The sequence below is a fragment of the Podarcis erhardii genome (genome assembly GCF_964252035.2).
Source record: "Podarcis erhardii genome assembly, chromosome: 17".
NCBI lineage: Eukaryota > Metazoa > Chordata > Lepidosauria > Squamata > Lacertidae > Podarcis > Podarcis erhardii.
This window is the reverse complement of record NC_138515.1, coordinates 20,478,809-20,494,817: the sequence shown is the minus strand read 5'-3', so window position 1 is coordinate 20,494,817 and position 16,009 is coordinate 20,478,809. Positions and strand designations below refer to the sequence as shown.

At 41.4% G+C, this 16,009-nt stretch overlaps 1 protein-coding gene across 1 annotated transcript in view; it reads left to right on the top strand.

Annotated features, from left to right (window-relative positions):
• Nucleotides 1-16,009, top strand: part of FREM1 (FRAS1 related extracellular matrix 1) — a gene marked incomplete at its 5' end in the record, with an annotated part of 74,442 nt that overhangs the window by 12,451 nt on the left and 45,982 nt on the right. The window contains 9 exons of the mRNA XM_081845743.1: nt 1,223-1,331; nt 2,404-2,535; nt 4,183-4,527; nt 5,757-5,899; nt 6,685-6,881; nt 8,580-8,670; nt 9,499-9,666; nt 10,574-10,782; nt 13,848-13,941. Coding sequence (XP_081701869.1) covers nt 1,223-1,331; nt 2,404-2,535; nt 4,183-4,527; nt 5,757-5,899; nt 6,685-6,881; nt 8,580-8,670; nt 9,499-9,666; nt 10,574-10,782; nt 13,848-13,941 — 1,488 coding nt within the window. The remainder of the gene's footprint in view (nt 1-1,222; nt 1,332-2,403; nt 2,536-4,182; nt 4,528-5,756; nt 5,900-6,684; nt 6,882-8,579; nt 8,671-9,498; nt 9,667-10,573; nt 10,783-13,847; nt 13,942-16,009) is intronic.

Sequence of the window (16,009 nt, the reverse complement as noted above, 5' to 3'; positions counted from 1 at the left end):
ACCCATTCTCTGGTTACATCACAGCACTTTTCAACAGAGTGATTTCACACACTGTATTACAGGTCATCAAATGTTAAGTTGTTAAATCATGAGGAATCTGGTGACCTGCATGCACATGTGAACCATCTCAGTGTGTCACTAAAGTTTGTTCAACTGCCTCAGTTAATTTGTCAGAATCATGAGGGCTATTTGCCCCTTAATAAACATGAAAGCCACTTTCCTTATAAATTCCCAAATTACTAAAAATGTGGATCACAGCATTTGAAAGTTATATAGTTGCTTTATGATCATTATGATTATTATTACCAATGTTTTTCATCCAATGCTGTCCTTTAATCCTTTCAGGGAATCTGTCATGTTCTGTTGTGCATGCTGTGAGGAATGGTTGATGCTGAGAGGTGATAAGATGGGAGAACTTACACAATTTAATAACATTAGAAAAGAATTACAAGTATTTGAGATGCATAAATGCTTATGAGAGCTTAAACAGAAAAGATAAATGTCACCTATGACTGGATCTTGTCATCTCTTTAAATTTTAGCAAATAGCAATGGCAGTGAGTATTGCTGGAACAGAGATATCAGTGCCCTTTCCTTAGTGAAAATGTGTTCCATAAGCTGCTATTTAGCCTATTTTTATCTATTACCTTAATTATTTCTGGTTTTGTGTTTTTTTCTTTCAAAAAATGGTAAAAAGGGGGGTGATTGCTATTCTTTTAAAGAATCCCTAGCATTTTCATTTCAGTTGCAAAAATACTGTGGCAGTATAATTAGTGCTCCCTCTTGTGGAAGTTAAAATGAATGTCTCACGTGTGAAACATTTTTAAAAGAATTAAATTGTACAAACTGACTACAGGGAACAGCATTTTTTTTAAAGGGGGGGATATTGGAGATTATGGAGGAAAATATATGGCCTTTTAAACATTCTGGTTCCATTTAGCAGTCTAAACCTCTCTGTGGTTTATTTCCTATGTTATTTTGAGCTCAAAATCTTTCAAGATTCCTCTAGTTCAGAGGTTGGTAAACAGTTGGCCCTCCAGATTTTGTTAGACACCAAATCCCATTAACCCCAGACAGCATGGTCAGGGATGGCAGTAGCGACAGCCCAGCAACATTTGTAGGGCCACAGGTTCCCCACTCTGCAATAGTCTCTTACTTGTCAGCTGCTGTTTCATCTTCCCAGGTAATCTTCAGAAAATGCTGTTTCCATTTTTGTGTAACAGGTGGAGTTTGAAGTTCATGATTTGTTCTTTGAAAGAAGTTCACCAATTACTATCCATATCTCTGTTAGAACGGCACACACAAATGCTCCTCGGGTCTCATGGAATACTGGTGAGAATTCATATTATGCTTGATCGTTTTCTTTAAAAGACAGGATGTGGCTGCAGAGGTCAAATGCAACAAACCATTAGTCTTTCAATAGGTTCTTTAGCCTTTTTAAATGAGAAGCCACATGGGCTTATGCTATTTTGTGGGGAAAGAAATTGTCCTTGAGTTTGTTTCTGTCATAGACTCGTTGACTCGTAGAATTGTAGAGTTGGAAGGGACCCTGAGGATAATCTAGTCCAACCCCTCACAATGCAGGAACATGCAGCTACAGGGATCAAACCTGCAACCTTGGGGTTATTAGCACCACAACTGAGCTAACCAGGCTCAGTGTGACACTAGTTTTGTGCTGCCTCCTAGGAAGACCCAGGGGAGGTTCATGAAATCAACTCATATCTGCATCATGTGTCCCTTGTTGAATCAAAACGAGCATGTGATCTGAAAGCCATTGCACACCCTCTGGCATTTCTCTGATGAAAATAGGGATGTCCTATTCCATTATGATTATGATTATTAATATCTCGTCCATCTGACTGGGTTGCTCCAGACACTCTAGGCAGCTTCCAACATACATAAAAACATAATAAAACATTAAACATTAAAAAGCTTGCCTATACAGGGCTGCCTTCAGATGGCTCAGGGTTCAGATAACTCCATACTGTCCAACATTTCTCTGGTGAGAATAGGGACGTCCTGTGGAAAAGTGGGACATTTTGGGATCAAATCAGAAACCAGGATGGCTTCTGTAAATCTGGGACTTTCCCTGGAAAATAGGGACAATTGGAGGGTCTGCCATTGTCCCCAGTGAAGTTTCTTGAAGGGGTCAGTGCTAAATGAGGCTTCCAAGAGTTTACCTCCAGAGCTCTATATGGATGAAATTAATTCCTTTCTATAACAGATGCCAACTACTTGCATGGGACCTTTGAGTAAACCATATGGTTGTTTGAATATGGTTTACTCAAAGGCCCCATGCAAGTGGTTGGCATCTGTTATAGAAAGGAATTCACCATTAGTGCTGGGTTGCACTTATTGTTCTTACTGTTCTGAATAAATTACAGGTTCAGGGTTTCTGTTCTAGGTCTTGATCTCCTGGAAGGACAGTCTCGCCCTATAACTTGGGAACAGTTTCAGATTGTAGACAATGACGACATCAGTGGTGTTCGCATAGTCACTGTTGATGGTCTACAGCATGGACAGCTCACTCTAAGAGGTATTGTGTCCTCCCTGATGTCTGTATACAGATGTTACTATTGGTCAGTGCAGTTCATGCAACAATTCACCTTTTCAGCTGCCATGACAATGAGGACTTGAGGAGGAAGCCACCACTGGGCTCATGACAAGACTAGGGTTGCCGTATTTTTCAAACAGTGAAAATTCAGACAGAAAAGTTGTTGAGCTTCTTCTGGACATTTGACCGATTTCTGCCCAGACACCGATTTCTGCTGACTGCAGTATTCTGGATATGTCCAGGAAATTCCAGGTGTATCGCAACCCTAGACAAGACAGCACTTGTGAGAACTATACAGCACCCTGGTGAGGCATGGTTTCTGACAAATGCCTTTGTATGACTTCTGCACAGCTGTAAGTCTAGTACTGGCCCCACATGAACTTACTAAAGACACATCTGTGTATTTCTTAAACCTTTGGACCCTAAAGGTTATGGGGAGAACTGTAGCTTGGTGGTAGAGAACATATTTTTGCATGCAGAAGGTTCCAAGCGCAGTCCCTGGTATCTCAGTTTTAAAGAATTAGCTAGCCAGTGATGGGAAAGACTGAGTTGTTCCAACTACCGGTAAGTACTACTCAGAATAGACCCATTAAAATTAACAGTCCTAAGTTAATTATGCAAATCAAGTTCAATGGGTCCACTCTGAGTATGACTAACATTGGACACAACCCTCTGCTTGATACTAGGAATAGAGAAGAAATGTGTTTGGTCTGCATCTCAAAGCAAAGAAACCTAATGTGCAGGTCCCAAATTTATATGCAGATGAGAATGCAGCTGTCATTCTGATTATGTGTGTTTATGAATTTTCCAATGCAGTTTTTTAAAAACAACAACATAAAACAAAAACTTAAAATTCACTCACTGAGTTACCATTGGTGATCATCCCTCCATTTCAGGCGGGCGGAATGCATTGAAAAGTGTAAAAAAAAACCCAAAAACAAACCATGTATTTTAGGGAACAAATATCTAATTTAAATGCACATTTTTCATGTACATTTTTTTAAAAGCACACCAAAAAAAGGGACAGAATGTCAAATTGCACCCCATGTTATTTGTATAAAAAATTGTGGAAAATTGTTTGGTGCATTTTAATTGCCACATGTTGCAAAATTATTATTCTGCAATTTTAACTGTGGGTAGCTCATTAAGTCTTCCAAATAATGTGCTCTTGCGACATGGAAGCCTATATGTTGTTGCATTCATAGGGAGTTTGGATTCTTTTGCAATATGTTCTTGTTTGCTTCACTAACATCCCAGAGAAAAACGATGTTGTGTCTGTCACTCAGTGAACCAGCATTGATCTAGTAAGCCAGTTCTGATGTTTGTGGTGAAGGAATCATATTCATTTAATGGTGGTTGTTTTTTGGCCTGGCTAGTCTGGAAGAATCTCTTCTATGTAACAAGATTGTTTTCTGCAATTTATGAGGAAGGATGATCACCAATGGTGACCCATTGAGTGAATTTGTGCAGGGCTGAAATCCTTTATGATTTCCTGCTCTCAGCCCTCCAATTTCTACCTCTTACAAACTTAATCATTTCTGTCCATAAGCTTCACACCTTCTAAAGCAGTATTACCTTTTTAAAAAGTATATATCCATTATGAATCATGTTCCTGCTGTTGTCTGACAGGAGGAAAGGGATTCATGTTCATGGTCTCAGATCTTAAGGATGGTCTTGTCCGTTACCATCATGATGACAGTGATTCCACAAAGGACTATATTGTCTTCAGGATCTTTGATAACCGACACAGCAGTCGCCACAAATTTCCAATCAACATTCTACCTAAAGATGACAGCCCTCCATTTCTCATCAGTAATATTGAAATAGAAGTGCATGAAGGACAGATAATTCTGATCCAAGGCTCAATGCTTCAAGCCTCCGACATGGACTCTAGCGATGACTACATACTCTTCAATATAACCAAAGCATCACAGGCAGGAGAAATCATGAAGAAACCTGGACCAGACCTAATTGGTAAAATGTTAGACAAGCTGGAGGGGGGGAAGAACATCTTTCTTTCTGCTTATTTGTGTGTGTGCGTCCGTGTGTGTGTGTGTGTGTTATGTCTATGTCTTGCTTTCAGATATATTCCCATATCCCTCTTTAACACTTGAGATTTCAGCTGTTTTCCAGGCCTTAGTAAACAGGCTGTGAGTTTTGGCTTTGGTTTGATTATGCAAGTCAAGCCCCACCCTGCGTAATTGATCACAAGATGTGGTGCACACACACCATTTAATGGCAATGCCCATAAATTTGGGGGTACCCTGCATAATGAATTTGTTTAAGATGAGACTCTTGTCCAGGCAGGGCCGTCTTTACCCAGGGGTGCAAGGGGCGTGGGGCACCTGGGTACCAAATTCGGGGGGATGCCAACCAGTCCCTCTCAGTAGAAGGTGAGTGATCTCCCCCCCCAAAAAAAAAGCTTAACAAGCTCAACAACTTTGAGTTGCCCCCCCTAAAAATGGTCAAAAACTTTGGGCTTCCCTCCTCCCCATAAAAGTTCAATAAAAGTTATTTTGGAGACGCTGGGCAGATCTTTGTATTCCAATGGCGCATATGCTAAAGACAGCCCTGAGTCAAGGGGTTGAGAGCCTTTTCAAGCTTAAGATACTCATTCCATTGTGGGCAGCATTCATGCCAGTGGGAGACAGTGCAGCAAATGTAACTGTTACCTTTTTACAATAGGCTAGTTTCTCACAAATCCCCTCTATCTTGCATCCAGGCAAGCTAGACGCTATAGTCCTTTGTCTAATAATCCCAACCAATGAAGAAAACCAAAGTGTACACCTCGGTCATGCCCAAGAAAGTTGATAGACTGCTACTGAGTTGCTTTGAGTTTGGTTGGTAAAACATTTCCTCATAAACGTTTATTTCTCAGGAGAAATTTCTTTTATTTGCTTTTCATTAAAAAGGACTTGGGCAGCCAAGGATATTTTCATGGTCCAAAGATCCCTGGCAGCTTTAAGGGAGAAGGTAATGCCAGACATGCTACATGGAAAATAACTGACGCCTGTGGCAGAGTGTTTGACCACTTTTTTATTATAAAGGGTCATATTCTCCTCCATAGTGGAGGTATCAGTAAAATACTTGGGTTTTTTATTTTAGAAAAACCACAAAGCCTTCATAGGAGCACCATTATGGCATTAAATGCAAGGCCCTAATTCTTTTAGGTCTAAAATATATTTTCTTCTGTGATTCACCAGGTTATCCTGTCACTAAATTTCTTCAGAAAGATCTGTTCAATGGGATCATTTATTACCATCACTTAGGAGGAGAAATATTTGAAGATTCCATTGAATTCGTTTTGTGTGACTGTAATGATCCTCCCAATCTTTCAGAAACTCAGGTATGTCATTGGGGGATATATTGCAAGGTCACGAGGGAGAACACAATGACACCTGTGCTTTATGAATGTCATTTTATTGTTGATTTTTTATGCTTTTCACTTAATGTTGGCAGCATAGTTTCTTTGTTTTTGCAAATGAAACAAATCAATAAAATATATCTATGATCATGGACTGCACTCCTAAACATGCTCACTGTGGAATTTACTCCCAAATAAACATACATAGGAGTGTACTGTAAAGTGTGATAGTCGACTTTTCCTTAAACCGGAAGGATTCACCCCATTATATTACTAAAGTGCTTCACAAATTTCAAGGCTATGAATCAATGTTCAGAGAAGGGATTGTATAGCAGGCAAACAGAAAATCTGAAGCTGCCTTAATATGGTGAATAATTAGACACAATCCGGATAACAGAAAATGCTGGGATTTATTTGTAATATCTGTCTGTCTGTTCTGTCTGTCTGGGTTTCAACAAATTGAACTTGTATGTACACATCTTTAAAAACAACAGTAATGGGCAGTTCTAGAACCCAAGCTTAAGATCTCATGAAAAAATACATTGTAAAGTTTTCAAATAGTGACTTTAACAGAAATCTATCGAATCACAGGACACTTGAGGAATATTTTAGTATCTTTTCCAGTCTTGTCATTTCTTCCAGCAGATGCTAGATGCTTATTGTCTAACACTGTCTAAACACCATGGCCTTTTTGCTGCAATATTTCCAATAACCTGGGTGTCCTGACCACCACCACTATATAATGGTTTTCTAAATCCTAACACTAGGAAGTCAGAGTGCACATAATTCCTTCAGATGATCAACTTCCGAAAGAAATTTCAGGAACGACCCGCCATCTAACTGTCAAGGAAACTGAGATCGCCCATCTAACAAAGAAACATCTCAGTTATATCGACAGAGAAGCGCAGGAAAGGGAGATCATCTATACTATAACTTCTCCCCCATTCTTCTCTTCTGTACATCAGTAAGGCTTGTGTGAATGGTTACTTCTCATAAGAAAAGGGTGCATTTTCAAAATGTTGCATGGCAGAGCTGGTGATGACCTAGCAAAACTCTGATTAGTAATTAGCATTTGTATTTGCGTTCCTCGGACAGGGGAGTTAAGAATGTTTTCAAAGTAGTCTGACCAAAGCCCATTCTTCTGCATTGTCCACGTGGTGCCATTTCCAAATCTTTTGAAAAAAGGTCACCCCGAAATCAATAAATCAATTTTTTATATATGAAACTCTGTAATGTATTATGTGACATGCATAGTATGTATTATAATACAGGGGAAATAGAGCTTGCAAATTTTCTAATGCTTGTACAGTGTTTCAAACATTGTGGATCACTTCTTATTGCTTAGAATAAACCAAGGTTCTTGTGTGACATTGTATATTGCCACTGAAACAAATACAGTGGTGCCCCGCAAGACGAATGCCTCGCAAGATGGAAAACCCGCAAGACGAAAGGGTTTTCCGTTTTTCGAGGCGCTTCGCAAGACGAATTTCCCTATGGGCTTGCTTCGCAAGAAGAAAGCCCATAGGGAAATCTCCGGGGACCTCTTTTAAATGCTGGCGGTGGGGAGCAAAGCCTTCCCCCCCCCCTCCAGCCTTCAGAAGAGGTCCAGGAAGGCCGGCGGGGGCCGAAAGGCTTTGCTCCCCACCGCCAGCATTTTAAAAGCGGTCCGGGATAGCAGTGAAGCGCTTCCTGCTATCCTGGACGGCTTTTGAAGGCAGGCGGGGGAAGCAAAGACTTTCGCCCCCCACCGGCCTTCAGAAGAGGTCCTGGACCTCTTCCGAAGGCCGGTGGGGGGCGAAAGTCTTTGCTCCCCCCCGCCTGCCTTCCCGGGGGCTTTAAAATCGCCCCGGGACAGCGGACAAGGCCGCTGTCCGGGGCGATCTTAAAATGCTGGCGGGCGGCGCTGCCGCCCGCCAGCATTTTAAAAAACCCTGGGACAGCGGAGAAGTCCTTTGCTGTCCCGGGGTTTTTTAAAATGCTGGGGGCGGGAAGAAAAGCCCTCGCCCCCCCCCCATTCTTCAGAAGAGGTCGGGGGACAGACTGTCCCCGGACCTGGTCTGAAGGCGGTTTCCATAGGAACACGTTGATTGATTTTCAATGCATTCCTATGGGAAACCGTGCTTCGCAAGACGAAAAACTCGCAAGACGAAAAAACTTGCGGAATGAATTAATTTCGTCTTGCGAGGCACCACTGTATTAAAAGTTAAGTTTAGTTGTTTGCCCACAAAGCTTTCTATATAGACCAATATTTGGATTCTTCTTCTAGAAAGTTCAAAACAGTTTTAGGAAGTTCCAGACAGCTGTAAAAGTTCAAAAGAGTTCCATAAAGTCTTTTGTGGGTTTTTTAAGTGCTAATATTTATGAGTAGTAATACAATGATTCCAACTTTGCATTTCACGGTGACCTTTTCACAACTGAGAAGAATTAGTCCCCTTTTCAGTGTTTCTAAGCAAAAGTCCATCCCTTTATGATACAGGAAATAATTGGGGGGGGGGGTTGGGGCGGAGTAAAAAATATATAACCCTAATGGGGAGATGGTGACTATTTCTGGTGAGAGAAATTACGGTAGTTTTGGGATGTACATTTGTATCTTTTTGGCTATTTAAAATGTTATATGATTCTGCATATGTGTTCTCTATTATGACAATACCTTTCTGTGCAGCCACATGGATGCTGGAAAATTGTTTGTGGTTGACAGCATTCCTAAACTGATTAAGGATCCTGCTACTCCGTCACTGATATCATTCACACAGGTTAGTTATCAAGGTTAAAACCTGTCACCCAGTAGCCTCACTTCATACAGTCGTACCTTGGTTGTCGAATGCCCTGGAACCTGGACGTTTTAGCTCCCAAACGCCACAAACCCAGAAGTAATTGTTCCAGTTTACGAACGTTCTTTTGGAACCTGAACATCTGCAGCTTCCGATTGACTGCAGGAGCTTCCTATAGCCAATCAGAAGCCGCAGTTTGGTCTTCTGGTGTTTTGGATTCTGTTTGACTTCCAAGGTACGTCTGTATATGGGATCTTACTGTAATTATTATTTTTATTATTTATTAAATTTGTATACAGTGGTACCTCGGGTTAAATACTTAATTCGTTCTGGAGGTCCGTACTTAACCTGAAACTGTTCTTAACCTGAAGCACTGCTTTAGCTAATGGGGCCTCCTGCTGCCGCTGCGCTGCTGGAGCACAATTTCTGTTCTCAACCTGAAGCAAAGTTCTTAACCTGAAGCATTATTTCTGGGTTAGCGGAGTCTGTAACCTGAAGCATATGTAACCCGAGGTACCACTGTACCACCATATACCCGCAGGTATATGATGATTCGAAAACCAGTGGAGTTTATTACGATATCCTTTATGTTTACCAGGAGTAGCACACTGTGGCCCTGTAGATGTTGTTAAACTACAGTTCCCATCATCCTTTGGCCAAGTGGCTAGGGCTGATGGAAGTCATAGGTTCCCTACCCCTACTGTATTGAATACAAGGTATACCATGCCGTGGATAGTAATGCAAGTTTAGATATGGGAATTGGGGGGTGAACATATCCCTTACATTTTGTTTGGGTTTTTTTGCTCCTAGCATGCCGTAAACCACATGAAAGTTGCTTACATGCCACCGTTGCAAGATATCGGCCCTGATCCTCAGTATATCCAGTTCACATTTTCAGTCGGCAATCGACATGGCAACACTTTGCAGGGGATCTGTTTTAACATTACCATTGTCCCAGTAGACAACCAAGCTCCAGAGGTATGACTGTAATGCTAACAGGAACAAGAAAAAATTAGAGATTCGACATTGTTCAGGGTTGAACTTACCTAAAAAAGAAGAAGCTGTTGTTTGGGCTTGTGAATTTTTTTCCTTTTTGTTGTTTCAGCTCTTGAATGATGAAATCAAAGTGTAATATTTTTAGCATTAGATCATGTCTTCCCTAAACACATTTAAGAAGGATAAGTTTTGCTTTCCATCCTACTGTCTCAGAATAGAAACCACACATTATTTGGACAAACATGTGTTTCCCAAGCTTGTGGCTTTTCATTAATGTGAATACAGGGCAGATTGTATCATTTGCATGGAAAAACTGGTGGGCTGTAATGGGAGTGCTTAATCCCTCTTTTTTTAAAAAAAAAATATTTTATTGTTTCAACATTTTTAACATATGCAGTCAAAACACAATTTTGTCTTTTCTCTTATTTTTCCAACTTCCCACCTCTTTTTCCATGGAGTCATTGTTTCTCTCCTTCTGCCACACCTGATCTTCTATCTCTCAAATCATCTTCTGTTGCTCATAGCTCAAATTCTGCTCACAATTTCATCATACTACTGTATACTATTTCTTTAATTTTATGAAATCTCACTAACTTTAAATGTAGCCAAACAGGGGCAAATTTCACAAAGCGCAACCAATATATGTGTGTTTGTGTGTGTCGTTGGTTACCCTAGTTTCTTTCTTTTTCTAAAATTGTATTCCCGACTTAATTACAATTGTATAAAGCTTGCACTGTGGCGGTCCTGCAAATACTGTAGGTAGATCATCTCCCCTTTTTTCAGCTGTGCAAAATGATGTGGTAAAAAAAGATTTCCTCAAGGTAAAAGGATCAACAAAAACATCTTCTGAGAGGAACACTGGAACTTTTCTCTCTTTGCTTCTCTTCAGGTGTTCACAAACAACTTGAAAGTAGAAGAAGGGGGGTCATGTACCATTACAGAGGGCCACCTTTTGATTTCAGATGTGGACACCAAACAGGAGAACATCCGCATCTATCTGCTAAGGCCACCTCTTCACGGAGCTGTTGAGCTGGCTGGGATTCCTATGAATCAGGGGGACTGGCTCACCTGTGAAGACCTGCACCTGTCCAAAGTCAGGTTAGAAGGCGCTGAATATATATATGCCTGCTCTGTTCTTGATCCAGATTCTGCTAATTCAGCCCTAAATCAAAACAGTACTGACAGCAGAAACAAATGACTGTGATGTATGTTTTGATGTACTCCAGCAATTCACCTGTAGATTGAGGATCAAAGGTGGGAATCTCTCTCTCTCTCTCTCTCTCTCTCTCTCTCTCTCTCTCTCTCTCACACACACACACACACACACACACACACACTTCCCTGCAGATACAAAGCTAGAATGCCAGTGAAGGCTAGTACAGTACATCATCTCTGATATGCTTGTTTGTGTTTGTTTTTTGAGACAGGGCCTTTTCCGCTCCACTGAAAAGCAGGAGAGGGCAGGCTTCAGGCTTGTGGAACCTATTTTGTTTTGTTTTGTTTACATAAAAAGATCTTGCCCAACAACTTATTCTCAGCAACTGATGTTCAGAAGCATGCTGCTTCTGACAGTGCAAGTGGAACTCGGACCTTGTGGCCAGTAGCCTCTTCATTCATGAATATGCCTAATCCTTTTTTCAAAGTGATCCAAGTTGGTGGGCATCACTGCCTCCGATAAGAGTGAGTTTAGCTGATGTGCTGCATGAAGAAGTACAGTGGTACCTCTGGTTAAGAACTTAATTCGTTCTGGAGGTCCGTTCTTAACCTGAAACTGTTCTTAACCTGAGGTACCACTTTAGCTAATGGGGCTTCCCACTGTCGCCGCACCACCACTGCGCGATTTCTGTTCTCATGCTGAAGCAAAATTCTTAACCTGAGGTACTATTTTTGGGTTAGCAGATTCTGTAACCTGAAGTGCCTGTAACCTGAAGCGTCTGTAACCCGAGGTACCACTGTACTTCATTATTACAAACCTAAGTGCCACCACTCGCAAAAAATACTGGCTTAGTGGGGTGACATTCTCTGAGAATGCTCAGCTGTTAAATCTGTGAGCAGTACCAAAACCAAACTCAAAAATTATTTCATACCCATTCCTGGATTCTTTTTTCAGCCACCTAATTTAATGAGGGAGGGAAGCTTTATAGTTGCTGCTGTTGTTACACAACGGGCAGTAAGTAAGCCTTGTAAGTAAGTAAGTGAAGCATGCCCAATGTAGCATTACATTAATCCCTGTGGTGGTATCAGTACCACTACTAACTACTCCAGTGAAGGAGGAAGAGAAAGGAGGACTATAACTTCAACCTCTGGCTTCTTCAGGTATGACAGGGAAAGGCCCCTGTCTGATACCCTGAAGAGAGTACTGGAAAGAATATTATTTATGGTTTTGTGGATGCTTTTTACTGATTTTATTTTTATATGTTGCATATTGCCTTGATTTTTATTTTTTTATTTTTTTAAAAAATGAAAGGGCAGGTTATAAATATGCAAATAAATACATCACCCAGCTGTGAGTGTGAAGGCCACTCCCCACAAGGCCCTTTCCACCTGGCCAGACTCACCAGCCCTACTGAAGAGGCTCCTCATGAGGCTGGAGGCACATCACCCGGCTATTGTTTTATTCATATATTGATTTAATATGCTGTGCACCGCTTTGAGATTTTTATTAAAAATATAAAGCGGCATAGAAATTGAAATAAATAAATAAATACCCTAATTTATTTTGCAGAACGATATAGTAAGAAATTGGATTCTCAAGCATACAAATGCCAATCCCATCTATTCCAGTCAATCGGCACTAGGTTTTATTGCGAATCAAAAGACTCCTTGCCGAAAGGAGCAGCAATGTTTTTTGGCAAAACGTGTTCTCCCTAGCAGAGAGCGCGTGTTGCAGTGGGGGATACAAGCCACCCCATTGTTGCTGGGCGGATTTGTGGAGGGACCCAGGCAGTGAATTGATTAATCAGGTCACTGGGGAGAACTGCTTGTTGCCAATTTTGAAGGAGGGGTCAGAGGTTTTAGATACTGGTCGCCCAACTTTGAGCGTTCTCTTGGCTGCTTGCACCGGATCACCCACCCACCCTCCCTGTATTGGGGGGGGGGGTTGTTTGCTTGACCTTGCTATGCCTGTCATGGGGTCGTCTGCTTTGAGGCAGGGGCCTGGTAGGAATTTGTCCATTTGGCTGATAGGCTGGTGCCATTTGGTTTTGCCTACTGCGTAGCAAATCATCACAACTTGTGAGGTTGGCGGTTAGGCATTGGTTCAAATTGGTTGGTGGAGGGGTAAGTGCCTACCCCTCCAATGGTGGTGCGGAAAGGGAATTCCGTTAAAGGAATCCAGGGGCTTGCCATTCTTTTTGTCCTTGTTCCTGGCATCGGACTTGGGCCGTGCAAGCCACCAGGAGCATGAGGGTGAGAAGTGAGGGACTGAGGCCAAGCTTCATTTTCTCCCCAAAATTTGTTTCCCGCACTGGCTTTCGCTGGAATCCAGAAGTCAGTTCTGTCCCCTGGGCAAGGACAGATATGCCTAAGCAACCAGTCACTTGGATGTATTTAAATAAAGTTGTGGCCCAAATCGTGCCAAAAACCCAAACCAAAATTGATGTGTGATGTGTGAGTTATTGGGGGGTGGCTTGGGGGCCTCGACACGCAACTGGGCGAAAGGCAAGCTTGCCTTTCATTCTGGGCTGGCAAGGGTTGGCAGACAGAACAACTGCTTGGATCCCAGCTTTTCCTACAGGCAGTGGCTTCAGGTGCTTGGAAGTCCACCTGAACTCGAGGGAGGCCATAGTTCAGTGGTTTGCATGCAGAAGGTCTCAGGTTCCATCTTTGACTTCTCCAGCTGGGACTAGGGGTGTCCGAAACCCTGAAGAACTGCTGCCACTCAATGTAAACCGTGCTGAACTAGGTGAACCAATGTTCTGCCTCAGTATAAGGCATTTTCCTATGTTCCTTCCTAAGTTTTGATGCCCCATCCCCTTTCTTTGCCTTTCACCTCTATTTTTAAATACTAACATTGTTAGTAGTTTAACTACTAAGATTGTTAGATCTCTTGGCAAGGACTGTGAATTCTTATATATTGCACATTGTAGTAGGTGTGTGGTGCTGATGGCAGCAGTGGTAACAATGCAAACATTTGAAATGAGTTCAGAGTTTTATCCCTGCAGGTACCTTCACGACGGTTCTGAGGTTCTGCTGGACCATATCCTGCTTGCAGCTACAGATGGTATCAATTCCTTTGAGTTCATTCTGCAAGTTCAGGTCAGTGTGATACTCGTCAGAATATTCGTTCTCTGGAAGATGACAATCTTCAGGGGGCTTTGTGGTTATTTTAGAAACTGGGAGGTCTTGGACGAGATAGGGATTCTTCTGCACTTTTGAGGCTTATGTTATACGTGTTTGATGGGTATTATTGTAAGAGATACCTGCACCTTTCAGTTTTTCCTGTACTGTCAGGGATGAATCCACTCAGAATTAAATCCTGAAAAATGCAATGCATCAGCAAAAGAGAGATGCTTTATTTTTATGTATGAATGTTTCATCCTTAAAGGACTTGAAACCACTTGCAAATAAACACTGTGCTGTGTTTTGTATATATTTGGCCCTAGCATAGTTTGCTAAAACTCCCTAGTTTATTAAAAGTCAAAAATCAGGTTGGATACATTGGGATGTTTTAGTCAATGTTGCTCATACTCTGAGTAGCCACATGGAGGTGAATGGATGTGATTAACTTATCTCCATTTGGTCCATTGTTGTTGTTGTTTTTTGTTTGTTTGTTTTTTTTTGGGGGGGGGGTAACTGAAGGGTATGTAGTACCAGCACTTCTTTTATTTATTTAATTTTAAAAATGTACACTTACTGTAACAACTTCATGGTGAATACCGGCACCTATTTTTCTAGAAAAAAAGCACTGGGTCCATCCATTTCAGTAGGTTTATGTGGAGTTGTATAAAGCCCATTATTTTAAAAATTAGGAAGATATCAGTACACTAGGGGTGTTTGCAGAGGGTTATGTTTCTACAGTTCTGGACGCTCAGTGAGACAAATAGGTGCTGCATCAAGTCAGTCAATCAGTTTATTGCGTTTTAGCAAACAGCCAATATACACATAAGAAATAATAATAATATAATAATAGTAGTGATCTGCATATATAGTCCTTAACCTTTAAAGGATACATCATTTCCCATACCTCCTTTAAAATGTAGCATGGATCTGTAGAGCCTTAGCAAGAAATTCAGATATTCTGAAAGATATGTTCTTCTCTGCATTACACAGCAAAAACAACAACAAAAAATCTGCATCGTTTTTTTAATAGCTGCATCAAAATTTATATTTTTTTAAAGTGTACATTTATGGGGTTAGATCCAAACGCATGGGACACAGGTGGCACTGTGGGTTAAACCAGAGAGCCTAGGACTTGCCGATCAGAAGGTCGGCAGTTTGAATCCCCACGATGGGGTGACCCCCCGTTGCTTGGTCCCTCCTCCTGCCAACCTAGCAGTTAAAAAGCACATCAAAAGTGCAAGTAGGTCAATAGGTGGGAAGGTAAACAGTGTTTCCGTGCACTGCTCTGGTTCACCAGAAGCGGCTTAGTCATGCTGGCCACATGACCCGGAAGCTGTATGCCGGCTCCCTCGGCCAGTAAAGCGAGATGAGTGCCGCAACCCCAGAGTCGGTCACGACTGGACCTAATGGTCAGGGGTCCCTTTACCTTTATCCAAATGCATGCAATGGAATATGGATGCCATAAAAAATAAGCTTGGGAAGTGATTCATTTTCAAGACAAGTAGCAGAAGGGGAGTGCTTAACCCTTTCCTGGCCCACCATTTCCTTGCTCAAAATTGTACTTTCCAGAATTCTTTTTCTCTCTCTCTCTCCCCACTCCCCATAATGCATATAAACCAATTTTAACCCTTTGGTTAGGAGGTGGGATTTTGAATTAATATATGGGCTGGGAAAAGTTTAAACATCTCCTTCCCCCACTGTTCAATATCTGTCATTCCAAAGCTGCTTTTCTTTTCGTAATATATTATGTCAGTGCTGCCTTTCATGTTTGCACATGTGGAGATGTGACACCTATATTTAGAAACAGTGACAAATTTCCTACCATGAAATGCAAAGATCTGCCTTAGGATAGCGAATACATGGGTTTTCACAATTTGTAGGCACAACAGTTGCCTATAACTGTAATGTTTTCTTTACCTGCTTTTTGTTAATCTGTCCTTTTCTTCCAAATTTCTATTCCTTAGTATTGGAAAGTTTTTAATGTTTGACTTTTTACAATGTATTTATATGTGTTGTGAGCCGCTCAGAGTGGCTGGAGAAACTC